Here is a 17,317-nt window from a genome sequence, read left to right on the forward strand (position 1 = left end):
TTTATTGAGGGAGTTAGTGCAAACCCCTCATCAGATGCTTACTGTTATTCTATTCACTAATGGTTCCTTCTTGGAACCATTGAAAATAAAGGAATTATGACATAAAAAAAGATAATAGATTCTTATCTAATATTGTTTTAGAACAAAAAGCGCGATTGTACTGGTTTAATTGTTGAGGCAGTTCACAGGGTGCCATCATGTCAAGAGTTTAAAAAAAGTTGTCCTTTACGGAAAAGATCCATTGGTATAGTAATAACTAAGCCAACTCGCTGATACTATCCGCGATATGTGACATGCCCAACAAGCTGTTTATTATCTGCTGTCCTAGTAGACCTCCGAGTAAACACCGTAACAAAAGTCGCTTGTCTGTTGCTAGTTTTCCTTTGTCGTTCATTCTCCAATAAATCATTTATGAGTGATTATCAACTGAACTATCAACCATGTTATTTCTTCACTAGTGTAAACGGTTTGAAGCTGGTGTTAGAGGTTAATTGCACGCCAAGACGTGAATGTAAATTGTTAGTTCGTGTCAATATTCATGATTAAGTTGTTTGCATTTTCCTTTAATCTCAACCAATTAATAATTCAAAACCGCTAACGTTAATATTTTGTTTATTATTTGGTAAAGCTTCAGTATTGTGTTGTTAATTACCTTAAATATTATAATTATTCTACTGCAAACATGTTTTTTTATCGTTTTATTTCCCGTCGTATTGAACGATGTAAACAAAAAACGATCGATGGGGCTCAGATAATTTGGGATAATTTTTTTAAAGGTGGAATGTTAGCTTTGATATCGGCTACTGTGCTGTGGATGTCTGTGTTTTTATATATTGTTTTCTACTATTATTACATGCCATCAGTCTCACACAGGCGACCAGTTAACCTACAGTTCAAGTAAGTTATAGACGATTAATTTATTAATATAGCAGCTCGTATTTTGTGTTGTGTAGTTACAGAAATGTTTAAAATATTATAATTCACAAAATAAAAATATAATTCTTTCATATTACAGGATTTACACTGAAAAATTTATTATGGAATGAATTTATTTTGATACATACGTCATATGTTAAAATTTTTCAAGGATAATTTGCTTAACTGATTACAAAAAATTAATACAGGCGAAGAGATCAATATTTTTAGTATTGTATATAAAACTGGTAAATTTATTTGGGCTCATTATTTATAGCTACTTCTGCAAACAACTCCATACTGATGTGTATACTGAAAATTCCATTGTTTTTATATAATGGGTTTGGGAGATTAAAAAGAAATAAATTATTATGTATAACTTTTACATTAATCAGCTACAGACTTACATGGCATACTGGTAGCATGTTCGGCTAGATGGTTGTGGATTAAACATCATGGTTGATTTTGATTTTTCACAAATCTTCAAAAAAAGAGAGAAAGGCAGTTACAATTAGGCATTTTTCTGTAGTTGTGTGAAAAAATTAATAAATAAACTGTTATTGATATGCGTATGTTCATTTAGTAACATGTAATGTTTTTTATGATTTGTATTTAACGTTTATAAGATGAGCATTGTAAATTTTGCAAAATATAATCTTCATTTCAATTAAAATTTGTATATTTTGAAAAATGCAAACATTAATGAAGTCTTGTGTATGGTTTTGCAACAAAAATTGATTCGTGCCAAGTAGGAAATGTCATGCTACACTAATTTGTTATAACAATGTAATTTATAAATTACAAATTATACTCCCATATGTGGGGGATAAACCTATTTTTTATACATGAAAATACATTTCAGTGGTTTTTAATTAATGAAGCATTCTGTTCATGATGGAATTATTTTCCTATTAGAAATTAATTAATTACAATTTTTATTATTTGAATAACAGGTGTTAAGACTTACTTAATTGGGTACTATTTATTTACTTGTTTGTGAACTCTTCTTCTGTTTATGTGATGAAGCCTGTGAAGAATCCATTTTCTTTAAAATATGTTAAGTTAATTGCTTATAATTAAATCAGTTCATAATTTTACTTAACCACTTTATATTGTAATTATATAAAGACACTAAAGAAGCTGAGGGTCACAGTGGAAATATGAGGTTTTAAATATGTAAGTTATAACGGATTTAAAGTTTAATTAGTACAGAGATTGTTACATGTAATTATTTGTCATTTAATCAGTAGCAGTCTAATAAACCAGACATAAGAATATAGTTTTGATTAATGGTAAGAGGTTAGAAATTCTTCTGTTTGAAGTCTGTTCATTTTGTCTCTAACTTAGTACTCTGTAAAATTAGTTTATGAAACAAAATGTGAATTTCTTATTCATTTATTGTTTTAACTTATTATGTATAGTGTAGGATTTTATCTTTTATATTATTGTCATCATCAGTTTACTTTTTTTATTATTTATAAAAAATTAAAAATTACATCTTTTATCTGGGTAATCAAATCACAGAACCCAATAGCAAAAAAGTAATACTTATACAGTATTACTGTATAAGAGTACCTACTGTACTTGTAAATTGAACCAGTTCAAAATGCAGACTGAGAATTAAAAATTGGATATTATTATTAAGATTTATTAAAATTAAATATATTTGGCTGGGTAATGAAAAAATAAACAGCATTACAGTGATAAGGAAAAATAGCAATAAGAGTGGACAATTTTATAAAATCTTTGCCCCATATTGATAAATAATTATTTTTATTATGAAGTGTTGTAATATATCTGTCAACTATAGGTTCCAAGGAGTCAGTATGCGTTTTTTGTTTTATTTACATTTACTGTTGCGTTTCATGTTTTATGTACATTTAGTACAATTTTTGGCGTAATTGTTATGTTGATGCAAAAAAATGTACAGAACCATGAACATCTGTACTACAGTCATCAGCCTTGCTCAGTTTTGTAACAATACAATAAATTATAGCTGGTATTCCAGAAAAGATCAGAATTATAATCATACTTACTCTTCTTCTACAGTGGGAACTTGTTATCTAAATAATAACTGCACAGTTGCTCATATCATCAAATGTCATGTCTAAAATATTCATAAAAACTTACATTGATTTTATTGCGGTAAAATAAAAATATATTATAAATATCCTAAATACAAATTATTAATCATATTTTATATTTCTGTGCTAATCACTTAAATTATGGAATCGTAATGACCATTTAAAAGTATCAATGGTTGACTGGTTGTTATGTCACTATCTATAAAAAGGTGTTGCTGACTGCCATTATTGCATCCATTTGATGGAATTAATGAAAAAAGTAAAGAGTTTTAATAGTTTTATTTAATAATAGAATTCATCTTTCAGGTACATTTTGTCAGTTCTGTATAACACATAATGAAAATTATTAGAATATTACTTTTTGTACACAAATTGTACTCAGAAATTACTTAAGGATGCACTTGGCCAAAATAATTAAGAGTTATTGTGTTTTAATATATTTGATGTAAAAATGGAGATCTGTAAAATTATAGTTGTATAGTAACTATAAAAAAATAATATATCTAAAAATTATGTAACTTTATTATAATTACATAACTAGTGGCTTTACAGTTTTTTTGTTTTTTTTTCACTTAATATTAATATTGCATTTTGTATTGTGTTTTCATTTTACATCTCTTATTAATAATATTAAAAGAAATTTTTTATTTTGCCCTTTTTTGTTTTTGTTTTTTTATGGTTACAATTGAAATATTTAAGAAAATGTTACATTGATTTTACTGAACATTATAGTGGAATTACAATTATGAAATATCAATCTCAATTAATCTATATTGGAAAAAACTGAAATGAAAATATTTTATGAAATAAATACCTTTCTTTTTTCTGTCAAAATCATTGCAGTCAGTAAAGCATTATTTTAAATAATACCTGTAATGAATAAAATAACCTGTACCTGGGTATAATACACATCTCCAGGGATAGTAAAAAATAAAAAATATCCTATTGTAAGTTGTTTGGGCTGTAGATATGCAGGTACTTGAACATTTTAAGTGTAATAATGCTCCATGCCAGAACTGTAGATAGCCCTCGGTAACAATTATAAATATACTAATGTTAAAAAACAACTTTTGCTTCTACCAAATCATTTGTATAAGGTCTATCAGTCTGTTCCAACATTATAAATCTCACATCAATGGTGGACAACTGGAACTTGTACAGCACTGCATCAAATTCAGTGAAGACTGACACAGTCAATGCATTATTTAAAAATTTACAACTGAATTTTTGAAATGCCAGGACTTAATTCAGTAATAGTAATACATAGAAAAATTATTTTTAAGTAATCATTTGTTGTTCACCCCTTGTTTGATGTCTGTTTATTTCAAAACATTATTCTTTCATGAAGATAAAATGAACAGTTGAAAACTTTAAGTGTTGTTCTCATAAAATTTATAATAATATAATTTAAACTATATTAAGACTGAAACAACACTGTTAATAATTTTAGTATATTCATCACAAATCTGATTTGGTGGGTCGCCAATCAGTACTGTATTTTTCTTTATATTTTGGTAGTACATGGCTTATTACAAGCTGCAAGGTCAATCTTGTTGGTCTCGTCTGGTCTCAGACCAGTCTTTTTTAAGATGTGCCATAGATTAAAGTTTTAACAGCAATGAATATCAGTAATTTATTTGTTTGACGACATAAGTGTAGCTTTTGAACAGTGTATGACATCTATAGTTACAAGAAAAGTTATAAATTATTTAACTCGTGAAGTATATTATTGTTATTAATAGCTTGTTTTGTCTTTAAGGAATCAAAGCTGTAATAAATTAAATTATGTGAATTGTATATAATGAACTAATAAATATAAATGAGGAAATAAAACAAAACTTTTTAAGTGGTTTTTAAAAAGGGTTATTTTTGGTTAAGATAAAAAACATTTGTTACAGCAACATGTTAGTAAATGAAGTTATACTTACATTTATTTTAATTATTGGTTTTGAACTAATGGATCAGTTTCTACTTGAAAGAAGTATTTATTCATTAATTGCTTAATTAAAATAATTTACTTCTTAATAAATATGAATATTTATTGTATTTAAAAAATGTTTATTTAATGTTTTTATTTGTAGTAGTAATATGTATTTCTGCTTTTAACAATTACCTATCAGTAATATTGGTTGATTATTTCAATTTATTTAAAATAATTAACTAGACTTAGTTGAATACACACATTTAAACATTAAAAAAATACACTTGATGTTATTAGTTAATATACTCTCCTTATTTATTGATTGATATGTTCTTTGTTATCTGGTTATTTTTTAACGATTGAGATAAAGAGGTTTTTGTATTGTCTTGATTAATTAAAAATCAAAAGGTTACAGGTTAAGATCCATTATCTAAATCTCTTCATTATTTTATTAAAAAAATTCTTTCACAGCAATAATTTATTTTTCTATGTTGAATTTCTGTTAATTAATTAATTATCTGATTCTTTTAAACATAAGAACAACAGTTTTTTTATATCAGGTTTATTTGACATTTTCCTTTACTTTGCCCTTTTTTACTTCCTTGTACGAAGTAAAGGAAGTATTGTGATCACAAAAAATGTTGGTTTTCAGATTTCATTGGATATATCTATTTTGACCATCCCTCAATCTATTTTGACTAGTTTCAGCGTGATGTCTGTACATACACATGTATCTCGCATAACTCAAAAACAATTAGCCATAGGATGTTGAAATTTTGGATTTAGAACTGTTGTAACATCTAGTTGTGCACCTCCCCTTTTTGATTGCAATCAGCTGAACTGAAGTGTCAAAAAAAGCCCAAAACCCAAAAAAAAATTGTATTTTGGACTTTTTCTTAACTGCAATAAGCTGTCATTGAGAGCTTTTCAATGATATATCATAAGTGGTACTTATTTTCATTGGTTCCAGAGTTATAGCCAAATTAAATTCTAATAAATGAAATATTTATGTTGGGGAAGGCACGTCAGTCTCCTTTTTTTTTGTCTTCAGTCATTTGACTGGTTTGATGCAGCTCTTGAAGATTCCCTATCTAGTGCTAGTCGTTTCATTTCAGTATACCCCCTACATCCTACATCCCTAACAATTTGTTTTACATATTCCAAATATTGATTATTAGTATTAATTGAAAATTATAATTTAGAATTGTATTATTTTTGGATTGACCAGTTTAATTTTATTTAATTATTCTTAAATTTCTGTTTAATTTTATCTACATTAAAGTTAACTACAGAGTGACCGAAAAATAGATCCTCACAAGAACATCATGTATATTGAGGCATACATGCCTGATCTTTAATAAATTGCAAAAAATTCTTAACGTTTAGTTCATTATTCCTATGATATTGTTGGACTATATTCTCCCTAAGTCGGAGTTGATCATCATTTCATTTATTTGTTTTTTGTTGCCAATTATTTAATCACTCTTCAGTTTGATATAATTCTTCTGATTTTAATTTGTGTACATGTTCTCTAATTTTCTTTCTTTTGATATTCATCATCCTCTTAATATTTTTATTCTTTCCTGGATCTTAACGTTTTCTTCCTCTTTATATTTATCATCTTCTCTTAATGTTAAAGGGACTTTTACTCTATCCTAATATTTCATGTATGATTGTTGAATTAATAATTGTATAAATATTTGATGTTAATAAAAACTAATATTTCAGCAATTGTATAACTGTCCACTATATTAAAGAATTGGAGGATCATATCTCACTTTCAAATGAAATAAGTTTAAATGAAGTCCAGCAAAAGATATGTAATTTAATAGGCGTACAAAGAAGTCATATGGTATCCACATCAGATTTTTTTTATTGTAAATCAATAGTGATTGATCAGACCAAACTGAGTATTAGCTTAGAACAGTTTTCCACAACTTTAGTAAAAAATAAGATTTTCAGCTCTCAAAAGACCATTCCTTTAAAGACCTCTGTAAAAATGTTGTGATTTTCAGCATTTTGATCAAGCATTCAAGAACTACTTGTCTGTTACGGCATTTTCCTCAGCCCATCTAAATTATGACAAGTATTTTATATCTTTCGATCATTTACACTTTTGTAAGATATCAGTTTGACAAAAAAAGATCATGAAGTAAAAAGAGTTGTATCATTTTTGTCTGCCCCGATTTTCAAACGATTGCCCTTAGTTCTTTGTTTATATAAAGAATAAAAGTGTAATTTGTTTTTTGTGTAGGTAAATATTTTTTTAAACTAGGTTTTATGTTATGAAGTAAATACTTCAGGAGTTGTGAAATTTTTCTCTATTTGTTAGCCTTATCCTCTGTATACTGTTTAAAGAAAGACTGCAGCCACTTTTTTGGTGGTTTGCTTTTTGATAGTCTCTCTATTCTCAAAATGAAAACTTTTGAGGAAACCAAGGTAGACTGATATCGAAGTTTCACAGGTTATTCATATAATGTAGGCTGTCGCGTAGTACAAGTAGACCCTCCTAGATTACATAATTTTTGGAAAGAGTCGCAAGACAACTGTTCTATGAACTGGTCAAGTTTAAGTAATTTACCTGAACTAAATTTAATAATATTACATATTTAAAGTTAAAGAAATAAATTATATTAACAATAAAATTTAAAAAACTAAATAGTAAGATAATTTAAGGTGTATTAATAAAATTAATAAAACTAATTAGTTGGTAAATTAACTTCCCTGCGAATTTCAATTATTGAGAGAAAAAGAGGTTTCATAAAGTATTGGTGTAAGTGTTAAAAATATCTTAAATTTACTTTCTACATATTCTTCATGTATTCATTCATTCCTAGTGTTCTGCTATTAGGACAGGTCCTGTCACAACTGTTGCTCTGCCCTTTGGTAACCTCTTTGTTTCTGAATTTTTCCCATAATCCCATCCTATATTTGAAACCTCTTCCTTTCCTTCCATTCGTCAAACCTTCTATTCCATCCATTAATAAACACCTCATATAATGTCCTAGCTAGTTCCTTTTCCTACATTCAATCATATTTAGCATTTTCCTGTTCTCTCTGATTCTCCTTAATACTTCTTAAGTTGTTACGTGGTCTTGCCACCTGACATTTATTATTCTGTGCTACACCCACATCTCAAAAGCCTCAATTCATTTTCTGTCTGCCTTTCTCATCATCCATTTTTCAACAACATAGATCATCACACTCCAAATAAAACATTTCCTTAATTTCTTCCTTAATGCTAAGTTTAACTTTGCACATAGCAGTCTTCCCTTCTTATTAAATAGCATGTACTTACTGCCTGATATTTTTGTTTTAATCTCTGTTGTGCAAGTCAGGTCATCGGTTATATAGCACTGAAATTTCTTCACCTGCTCTGAAATTTCATTTCCTATCTTAATCTCAATCCTCCCTTCTTTTCCACCTAATACCTTACATTTTATCTTCTTATTTATCCTCATATCCTGACTTTCACAAACTCTCCACCAGTACCACCATGTCATCAGCAAAATGTGTACATTCTATTCTTCTTCCACCAAACTTTATTCCTCTTTTCCCATTTCGACATTATTTAATTATTTCTCCCAGATATATACTAAACAGTGTTGGTGACATGCAGCATCCCTGCCTCACTTCCCTTCCAATTTCTATTCTTCTTGTCATTTCGTCTTCTACCCTAACTTTTATTCCCTGGTTATAGTTCATCTCTTTTATTAGGTGCCTTTTTTTCCAGTCAACTTTTTTCTTTTTCAAAATTAGTAATAATTTATCCCTTCAAACTCTGCCATGCCTTTTCTAGGTCAACAAATGGAACATACCTTGTCTGCATCCTTTCCATGTCTCTCACCTATTACTCTTAGCTGCCCTATAGCATACCTTGTTCCAACACCTCTTCTGAATCCATACTGTTCTTCCTCAATACTGCCATCCAATTTATTGTATATCCTTTTATTTAGAACCTTTAATAGTACCTTAGCTGCATCCTATATTAGGCTAATCGTTCTACATACTTCACAGTTTTTGAATTTCTTTTCTTTTCTATTGATACCATTATTGTAAACTGGAAGTCCTCTGATCACTTTCCTTCTTCAAGTATTCAATTGCATAGATAATTGCATAGTAATAGCAATTACTAGTCTCTCCTAGTGCTTTGAACTCTTCAAGCTTTTCCATTTCTCATCATTTTAATTGCCTCGTTTATTTCACTTTTTAATATACTGTACCCTTTTTGTTCTTCATGGACTTCATGAAATTTTCATCCATTCCCAAATCTATTTCTCTTTGTTTTTCTCCTAACACATATAAATCCACATGTATTCTTCCTACCTCCTTTTTATTTCCTCCTCATTAAGTGTTTCCCCTTCCTTTATCCAATACAGTTTCTCTATCCAGTACAGTTTCTTCCCCATTTCTCTTTAAAAAACTGTTACTGATTCTTCTTTATACATTATCTCATATCTCCCTCCTTTTTCCAAATTTTCTATCACTGTGCATTTTTCCTCGAGCCACTTCTCCTTAGCTTTCTTAGGTAATTATTCACCCATCTACATTTCCTTCTACCTTCTTAAATATTGAGAGATAAAGTCTATAAGGTATTATTTCCAGTATTCTACCTTCGTCTTCATTCAAATACCACTTTTTATATTAAATCTAGTCAACAGATACCTATTTTTAGTTAAAAAAATATGTGTTTTTTCATGAAAATAATTCTTTTCATTGTATTTTTTGTAATTACTATTTTATATATACTTATGTTACTTTTTAGTACAATATTTTATTAAAAAAGTGCAGGTCAAATTTGTTTCTTAATTGGTGTAAATTTTTCTTGTATATCATCAGCATTATGCATTCTCTACTGGTTTAAAATTCCAAAACTAGTTATTTTCATTTATGTGCCTCATTTTTTAGTCTTCTGTTTTTTACTTTTAAATTGGCCCACAATGGGCATTACTTTGAGAATTATTATTGATATTAGGAGATGAGTTACAGAAAGAAAAAACTTGAAGTTTTTGAAGAGAATTGAAGATGAAGATAATTGAGTTTAACAAGTTTATGGTACTGTATTTTGCTTATAGTACCTGTTGATTCTACATTTTATGTAGGTAATGTCCAGAATTGATTTTAAATTGTGTTACATTTATTCCAAGTTGATGTTTTTATTATGTAGTAGTATATTGCTCCTGATTTTAAAAAAAAACTGTCAAACATTAGCACAGATCATAAAATTGAAATCACTGCTATTCAATAAAATGTTGGATGAAAGTAATTCAATCAAGTTGTGTTTATATCACCTAGACCTAAGGGAATTTTTAATATCATTTGCTGTAGCAGTTATATGCTAGATGTTGGATTGCAGACATCTTTCCTAATTGTTAACATTTATAATATGTGTTTTACTAATATTATTTCACCCATTGAAATGTTATTTTCACTTTGCATGACGTATTATTCTTACATTAGAAATTGTGACTTGTGATATTTAATTATTGTGTTTATGTGAAATGTTACAGGTGTTTCAAAACCATCAAGATGCTCAAATTGAAATGTCAAATTGCATTTATTACTTCTCACCTAGGGATGCTGGGCAAGATAAGTCTGAAGATACATACATTGTATTTTTCAAAATTAGGATTTTGATAATTTTTGTTTAACCTTGTTAATTTACTGTTTTCATATATTACTTTTACCATATTTTTATTTTATATGACATATGAGTGTTAAATGTTTTGAATTTTATAATATATTTTTCAGGACATGTGAAGAAGGAGTAGGCATGTGCAGTTTTCCTTCCGCTCATGTTCAGCTCACTAAGTTTCAACAGCTATTAATGATTGGGCAAACGTATAGGATTTTCTTAAAACTAGAGATGCCAGAATCACAGACAAATAAAGATTTAGGTAACTGGATTAATTTGTTAAAATTTCATATATGCCTTTTATTATATTAAATAAATAGTTTAATTGTTAAAAAAAGTAATGCTACTTTATATAAATAAATATGTTATTTAACTTTTAGGAATGTTCATGGTCTGTGCTCAGCTTGCTGATAAGGATGGTTTAATGGTTTCTCAAGCTTGTAGGTCAGCTATGTTACATTATCGAAGTGAATTACTTACAATGCTTACTACGTTAACATTGTATCCATTGTTTATCTTTGGACATGCTGAAGAAAAACAAACCTTAACACTAGAGCTGTACTCTGATTTTGAAGAAGATCAGGTAAAAACAATGTTCAGATTTGAATGTTTTAATGAAATAGTTATTCTTCTGCTGTCAAACTCCAGTATGGCAGAACAACTAGATTTATTTGATTAATTAATATTTGAAGAACTGGGATCTATTATGGCTTAGCTGAAAAGCTTAAGGACAGAAGCTGTGGCGCTTGTCACCTTACTACTGCTTTTTTTTCCTAATGTCTTCTCTTATTGTCTTTTTGTGAATTTTATTGTCATATGGCAAGTTCTAAAAAGCATATTAGCTTATTTTAATGTATATTTTTAAATGAAAAAATATTCATTTTATGTCAAATCTCATATTTTTTTCTAATTTGATGTAAATTATTAAATTTGATTGTAAATGCAGGGTTTAGGATATTAGAATGCATCTACTTTAAATTTGTGATTGGTAATTTATATGTATTGAAATAATTTTGTGTGGTAATATAAAACTAATTTCAATTTATAACATTTCTTGAAATACAATGTTTTATGTATAAAATATAGTCAAGATAAAAAAACACCCAAATGAAAAATATGTAATAAAATTAAAAAGACATTTATGATAAAATAAATATACTTAAGATGCCCATAATAATAGACCTTCTTCAGCAAACATTTTACAGTGACATGAAGGTACAGTGATATCTATTTCATAAAAATTATTTACTTTTTCATAAAAATTATTGAGAGAGATTCTCAGAACTCTATAATGTTTATAAAATTAAAAAAAATCAGTTCTGACATTAATGAAATATTTGATGATGATAACAGCATACAAGATTTACAAATATTTCAAATTACTGACAGTAAAAAAGAAACCTTATTAGGTTATCAGGAAAATATTTAATTTATATATAAAAAAATAAGTTAAAAAAAATTTTATAAGTAAAAATAGTATATCCAACTAAATATATTTGAAACAAAGCAACTACAATTATTTATTTATTTTTTTTTTTAATTGCTACTTTCATAGATCTTTCAATCCCTAGATCACATTCACTGTTTTAATATTTTAATTAGACTTATTCCCTAAACAACAGATTGTGACTCCTGCAATCAGGTAAATTTGGCTCGCCTTTACACGAATGAGCATTTCACTTTATAGCATGCTTAAAGAAGTTTGTTTATTTAAAAAATTAAATTAGTTGTTTCTGTACCTTATCTAGCAACTTCTAGATATTTGGTAAAAAGAGAAGATTTTTTTTATTTAAGATTTATTTTAAATTTTGCAATAAACTGGGAGTTGCTGAAGGTATTTGTAGAAATTCTGTTGTCTGCACATTTTCTCAGTATGGATCTTTCTATTCATATGTAAAATTACATCCATATGCAGAACAGATCTACATCTGTTTGTTATAAACCACAATGTATGCTAATCTTTTTGTTACAAATATTACAATTTTATTAATTAAAAAAATGTAGAACAGAATTTAAAAATAAACAGATTTTAGTTTTCATTAAAAAAATAATAATTTAGTGACAAAATTTAAGCAATTTTTTAGTATTGCATTGAAGTTATGTATCGTAGAACTTGTTTATAGTGTGTTGTTGTTATTATTCTTACTTTCAGAATCATCCAGTGACTGACGTTTACATTGAATTACGAGCCCGTCGTATTGAGTATTATTCAGCATCAATTTTTATCCAGGCCCACCTGAAAGGGTTGCGTTATCTTATGTTTCACTGGCCATTAGTGACTGCTGCTCTTGGAATTTGTTCAAATCTTTTTTTCATTGTATTTATTGCATCTGTTTCTTGGTGGCAGATATTTGGCCCTAGAGATGAATATGGTAGGTTTACATTCCTTTTTTCTTTTTTTTTTAAATTGCGGAAGGAAATGGTAACCATTGTTCAGACTTATACATCATTTCCTCCTCAGTATTTATAAACATAGAAATTTATCTGCCTTCTTCTTAATAATGTCATGTAAAGTATATAAGTTGTTACAGTTCAGTTTTATATAAGTAATATAACAATGTATTTTATTATAATATTCCAATATTTATTCCAAATTACATATACTATTCAACAATGCATCATTTATGGAATCATTAAAAGCATATTACATATTCATGTATATGCATACATATTGTACAAGATTATATATATATAAGATTTAATATTTGAGTGATATATATATATATATATAACATATATAAAGTATCATATATAATTACAAAGTAATCATAAATGTCTAATATTTATTAACTAATTGAACCAGCGGTAATTGCAGTAGAATAATTACTCTAACCAAGGTGGATATTATTTGTAAACATATACTTACCTTCTGTTGATCCTCTAGCCACATTTATCATTGGAAATTTCAAAAATCATATATTTTTTAGTAATATTCAACTGTGGATATTATATGAAGAATCATCATTTGAAATCTACAGTTGTATTCTACATCACCATAATCTACAATTTCAAGAATCTTCATTTACAACAAACTTCATACGACTTATTCACAGATATTTATTAACAATTATGATACCTCATTAGGTGTTATTCCCACCTTAAAAATTGATCTTATTGAATTGCGAAGCAAATACGACACTATTCAATCAGAAATTGGATTGAAATTTGATGATGAGGTGTTTTAGATTCGGAATGTATACTAATCTAAGAAGACTTGTATATTATAGAATCCAAACTGCAACATTTAATTAATAATACTAGTTGAAAATCATCTAATTAAGAAGTTAGTACAAATACATCATTTAAACAAACTCAATTACAACCTATTAATATACTTGTATTCAGAGGTAATGTGTTAGAGTGGCAGCATTATTTTAATATATTTATTGATTTAGTATATAACAGAGATTTATCTAATATCTAGAAATTACATTATTTATATTTTTTGAAGGATGCTTAGCTATCATTAGAGATCTTCCAATAAATAATGACAATTATCATAAGGTCAGATTCTGTAAACAGGGAATCAGTGGATAATTTATAATGATAAATATATTAATGAGATTTCCTCATATGTCAATTCGCTCAAATCAATGCAACTTCCTGTCAACATATATGACGACAAATTTTAGAAAATATTAATGCATTCATTTCAACAAACAAGCAAATAAATACAGAATACGAAACCAAAGAACACGTTATAAAAATACAACGAAACATTTAACAAAGTGCTTTAATTTAAAGGCTAATAAACAATATACTGTTACAACATACTTCAACATACTGTTAGTTATTATGCTAAATTTAACTTTAATCAATGTTTGTGCTGTAACTCAAATCATTACTTATACCAGAGTAAGGAATTTTTAAACTTGCCCATTGATAATCAGAAATCCTTTTTGGAAAATAATAATTGTTCTATTTGTCTGCATAAAGGCCACATTCCACTAATCAATGTTATTCAAAAAATCGATTTAAGATTTGTGCTAAGAAGCATAATACATAATTCATCCATATAGACAAATTTGATGATTCTAAATTAGAAAGCAATAACTCTTAATTTCAGAGTTATTGTTTAAAAATCAGTCCAATAGGAAAATTAGTAAATTCAATCATACGTATTGTGTTGGCGATAAAGTTAAAAAAAAACATGATTCATGCTATTCTGGGCATCAACAAATCCAGATGAGACAACAAAGGTCGAACTTCGAAAGACATATTGTTATTGAGAAACCACAATCTAAAGTATCTATCAAACATATTACAATATGAAAAAACAATATTCTAAGAATAAACAAAATCATTGAAATATCAGTGATAAAATCATAACTATCTGTCACGAGTTGTCATTATTTATCAAAATAGATCACGTAAGTTATCTCACAAGAATATTCCTCAATCAAAGCATAAACATATACGGTATCTGAAAAGGGAAGACACTTTTATAACCCCTAATAAACAACGATTAGACTTTATGAAAAACCTACGAATGCCAACGAAAACCTTCAATTCACAATAAAGGAAATCGCATGTACCAAAAATGAATGTTAACGTTAATATAAATTTAAATGCGTTACCTTATTCACAAAAACAACAGAATCCCGATTATCAAAATAGCAAGAAAAATACAAATGATAATAATATTGATAATAATAATAAATGTAATCCTTATCAAGACACAAGGCTACAATCAAAACATTAAAATGAAGAACAGAGCTACATCAGTTCTAATGATGTACTAACACTACTGCAAAAAAATTATTTCAATCTCGTCAAATTATGATCATGGCAGGCAGAGGTCTGAGATCTGTGCATAAGTTAGTTATACCTGTTACCAATCTCTAATGATTGAGTTTATTATTTACATACATTATTGTTATTACATTTCATTTAATTTGTGTCCCACAATATGATTAATTTTACTATTTATGTATTTATTGTTATTATATTATCATTTAATTTATTTCTATATAGTATGATTGTTATTGTATTCATGATTATAGCATCATTATTCATAATCTAATTTGTATATTTATATTACAAATTGTTTTCATATTTATGTTGTTCATTCACTATCAGATGGGGCCTACAGACTAATTCTGTAAGTAAACATTATAATATTATTATTTATTCATTAATTACATTATATAATACATTAATTTATAATTATATTATTACTATAACAGTTCATTACAATATCAAAAAATCATTTTATGATTTTTGGCAGGTAGTATGTTCAGACTTATGTATCATTTCCTGCTCATTATTTATAAACATAGAAATTAACTGTCTTTTTCGTAATCATGTAAAGTATATAAGTTGTTATAATTCAGTTGGCCTGTTAACAGCTGATACTTTATATATATAATATTACAATGTATTTAATTCTAATATTTTCATTCCAAATTTACATCTCATACTGTTAACATCTATATAAAGTAAATTACACATAATATTCAACAATCCATCATTTAAGAATCATTAAAAAACATATTATATATTTATGTACAATATATATAATTTTATATTATTCATTCAGATATTAAAGTATTACACATAATTACAAAGTAATAAATTGAACCAGCAGTAATTACAATAGAATAATTACCCTAATCAAGGTGGATATTATTTGATCGTATACATATACAACCATTGACTTATCTTCTTTTCAATATAATGTTATTGTTATAGATTGATTATTACAACTGTTATTAATTCAGTAGCCATCCCCCAGTTTATGAAAAAGATGGTGGAACTTGCACGTCACAGCAAGGGGTCTTTGATTGTCAAATCAAAACTAATTATGTATTTGTTTCTGTGTACATAGAAATTTTAATCTCAATATTTTTTTTTCACTTCTATTATCCCACAAAAGTTTTTTTGGGGCAGCACCCTTAATAATTTTAGCTATGTGCCGCCACTGATTGTGAACATTCTTTGGTAATTTTAAAGCAGAAGTTGAAATTGTTCAATGTCAGCGTGTGGTGATAAAAACTACCTTCAATTGCATCATGATACTCTATTTCACCTGTGAAATGTTTCTAGCTGCAGGCTTAGTATTTAATTAAAAGGAATGAGTGAGTTGAGTGGTTATCCAGAAGTATCCAGGATATCTAGTGCAGGACACCTATTAGTCGTGACTAATAACTGAGATCTTTGTTCGTGAAATGACAATGTAAATATCATTGTTTTGTTCTTAAAAAAAAATTATTTCTGAAACAATTTTGTATTTTAGAATCAGCGAGTAATATCTGCCTTGGTTGGCATTACTGCTGGTTCAGTTAGTAAATAAATATAGACATTTATTACTTTGTAATTATATATGATTCTTTAATATCTGAATATATATATATATATATATATATATATATATATATATATATATATATATATATAACATGTTCTTTAATGATTCTATAAATGATGCATTGTTGAATATTATATGTAATTTATTGTATATAGATGTTAGCAGAAGAGATGTAAATTTGGAATGAATATATTAGAATTAAATACATTGTTATATTATATATATAAAATATCAGCTGTTAACAGGCCAACTGAATTATAACAACTTATATAGTTTACATGATTAAGAAAAAGGCAGTTAATTTCTATGTTTATAAATAATGAGGAGGAAGTGATACATAAGTCTGAACATATTGCCTGCCAAAAATCATAAAATGATTTTTTGATATTGTAATGAACTTTTATAGTAATAATATAGTTAAGTCGAATGATATAATAATAATAAATACATTCTTA

General features: G+C 27.3%; 1 protein-coding gene across 2 annotated transcripts in view; it reads left to right on the top strand.

Annotated features, from left to right (window-relative positions):
- Positions 1-445: 445 nt before the first annotated feature.
- The window catches only part of Seipin (lipid droplet biogenesis associated protein seipin), a 34,961-nt gene continuing 18,089 nt past the window's right edge, over positions 446-17,317 (top strand). Inside the window, exons 1-4 of one of the 2 annotated variants that reach the window (XM_075356847.1) lie at positions 446-897; positions 10,672-10,817; positions 10,936-11,138; positions 12,708-12,927. In XM_075356847.1, the coding sequence (XP_075212962.1) occupies positions 683-897; positions 10,672-10,817; positions 10,936-11,138; positions 12,708-12,927 (784 nt within the window). In that variant the 5' untranslated portion in view covers positions 446-682. The remainder of the gene's footprint in view (positions 898-10,671; positions 10,818-10,935; positions 11,139-12,707; positions 12,928-17,317) is intronic. The other variant, XM_075356846.1, reaches the window with a different exon arrangement.

The sequence above is a fragment of the Lycorma delicatula genome, chromosome 2 (assembly GCF_047948215.1).
Source record: "Lycorma delicatula isolate Av1 chromosome 2, ASM4794821v1, whole genome shotgun sequence".
NCBI lineage: Eukaryota > Metazoa > Arthropoda > Insecta > Hemiptera > Fulgoridae > Lycorma > Lycorma delicatula.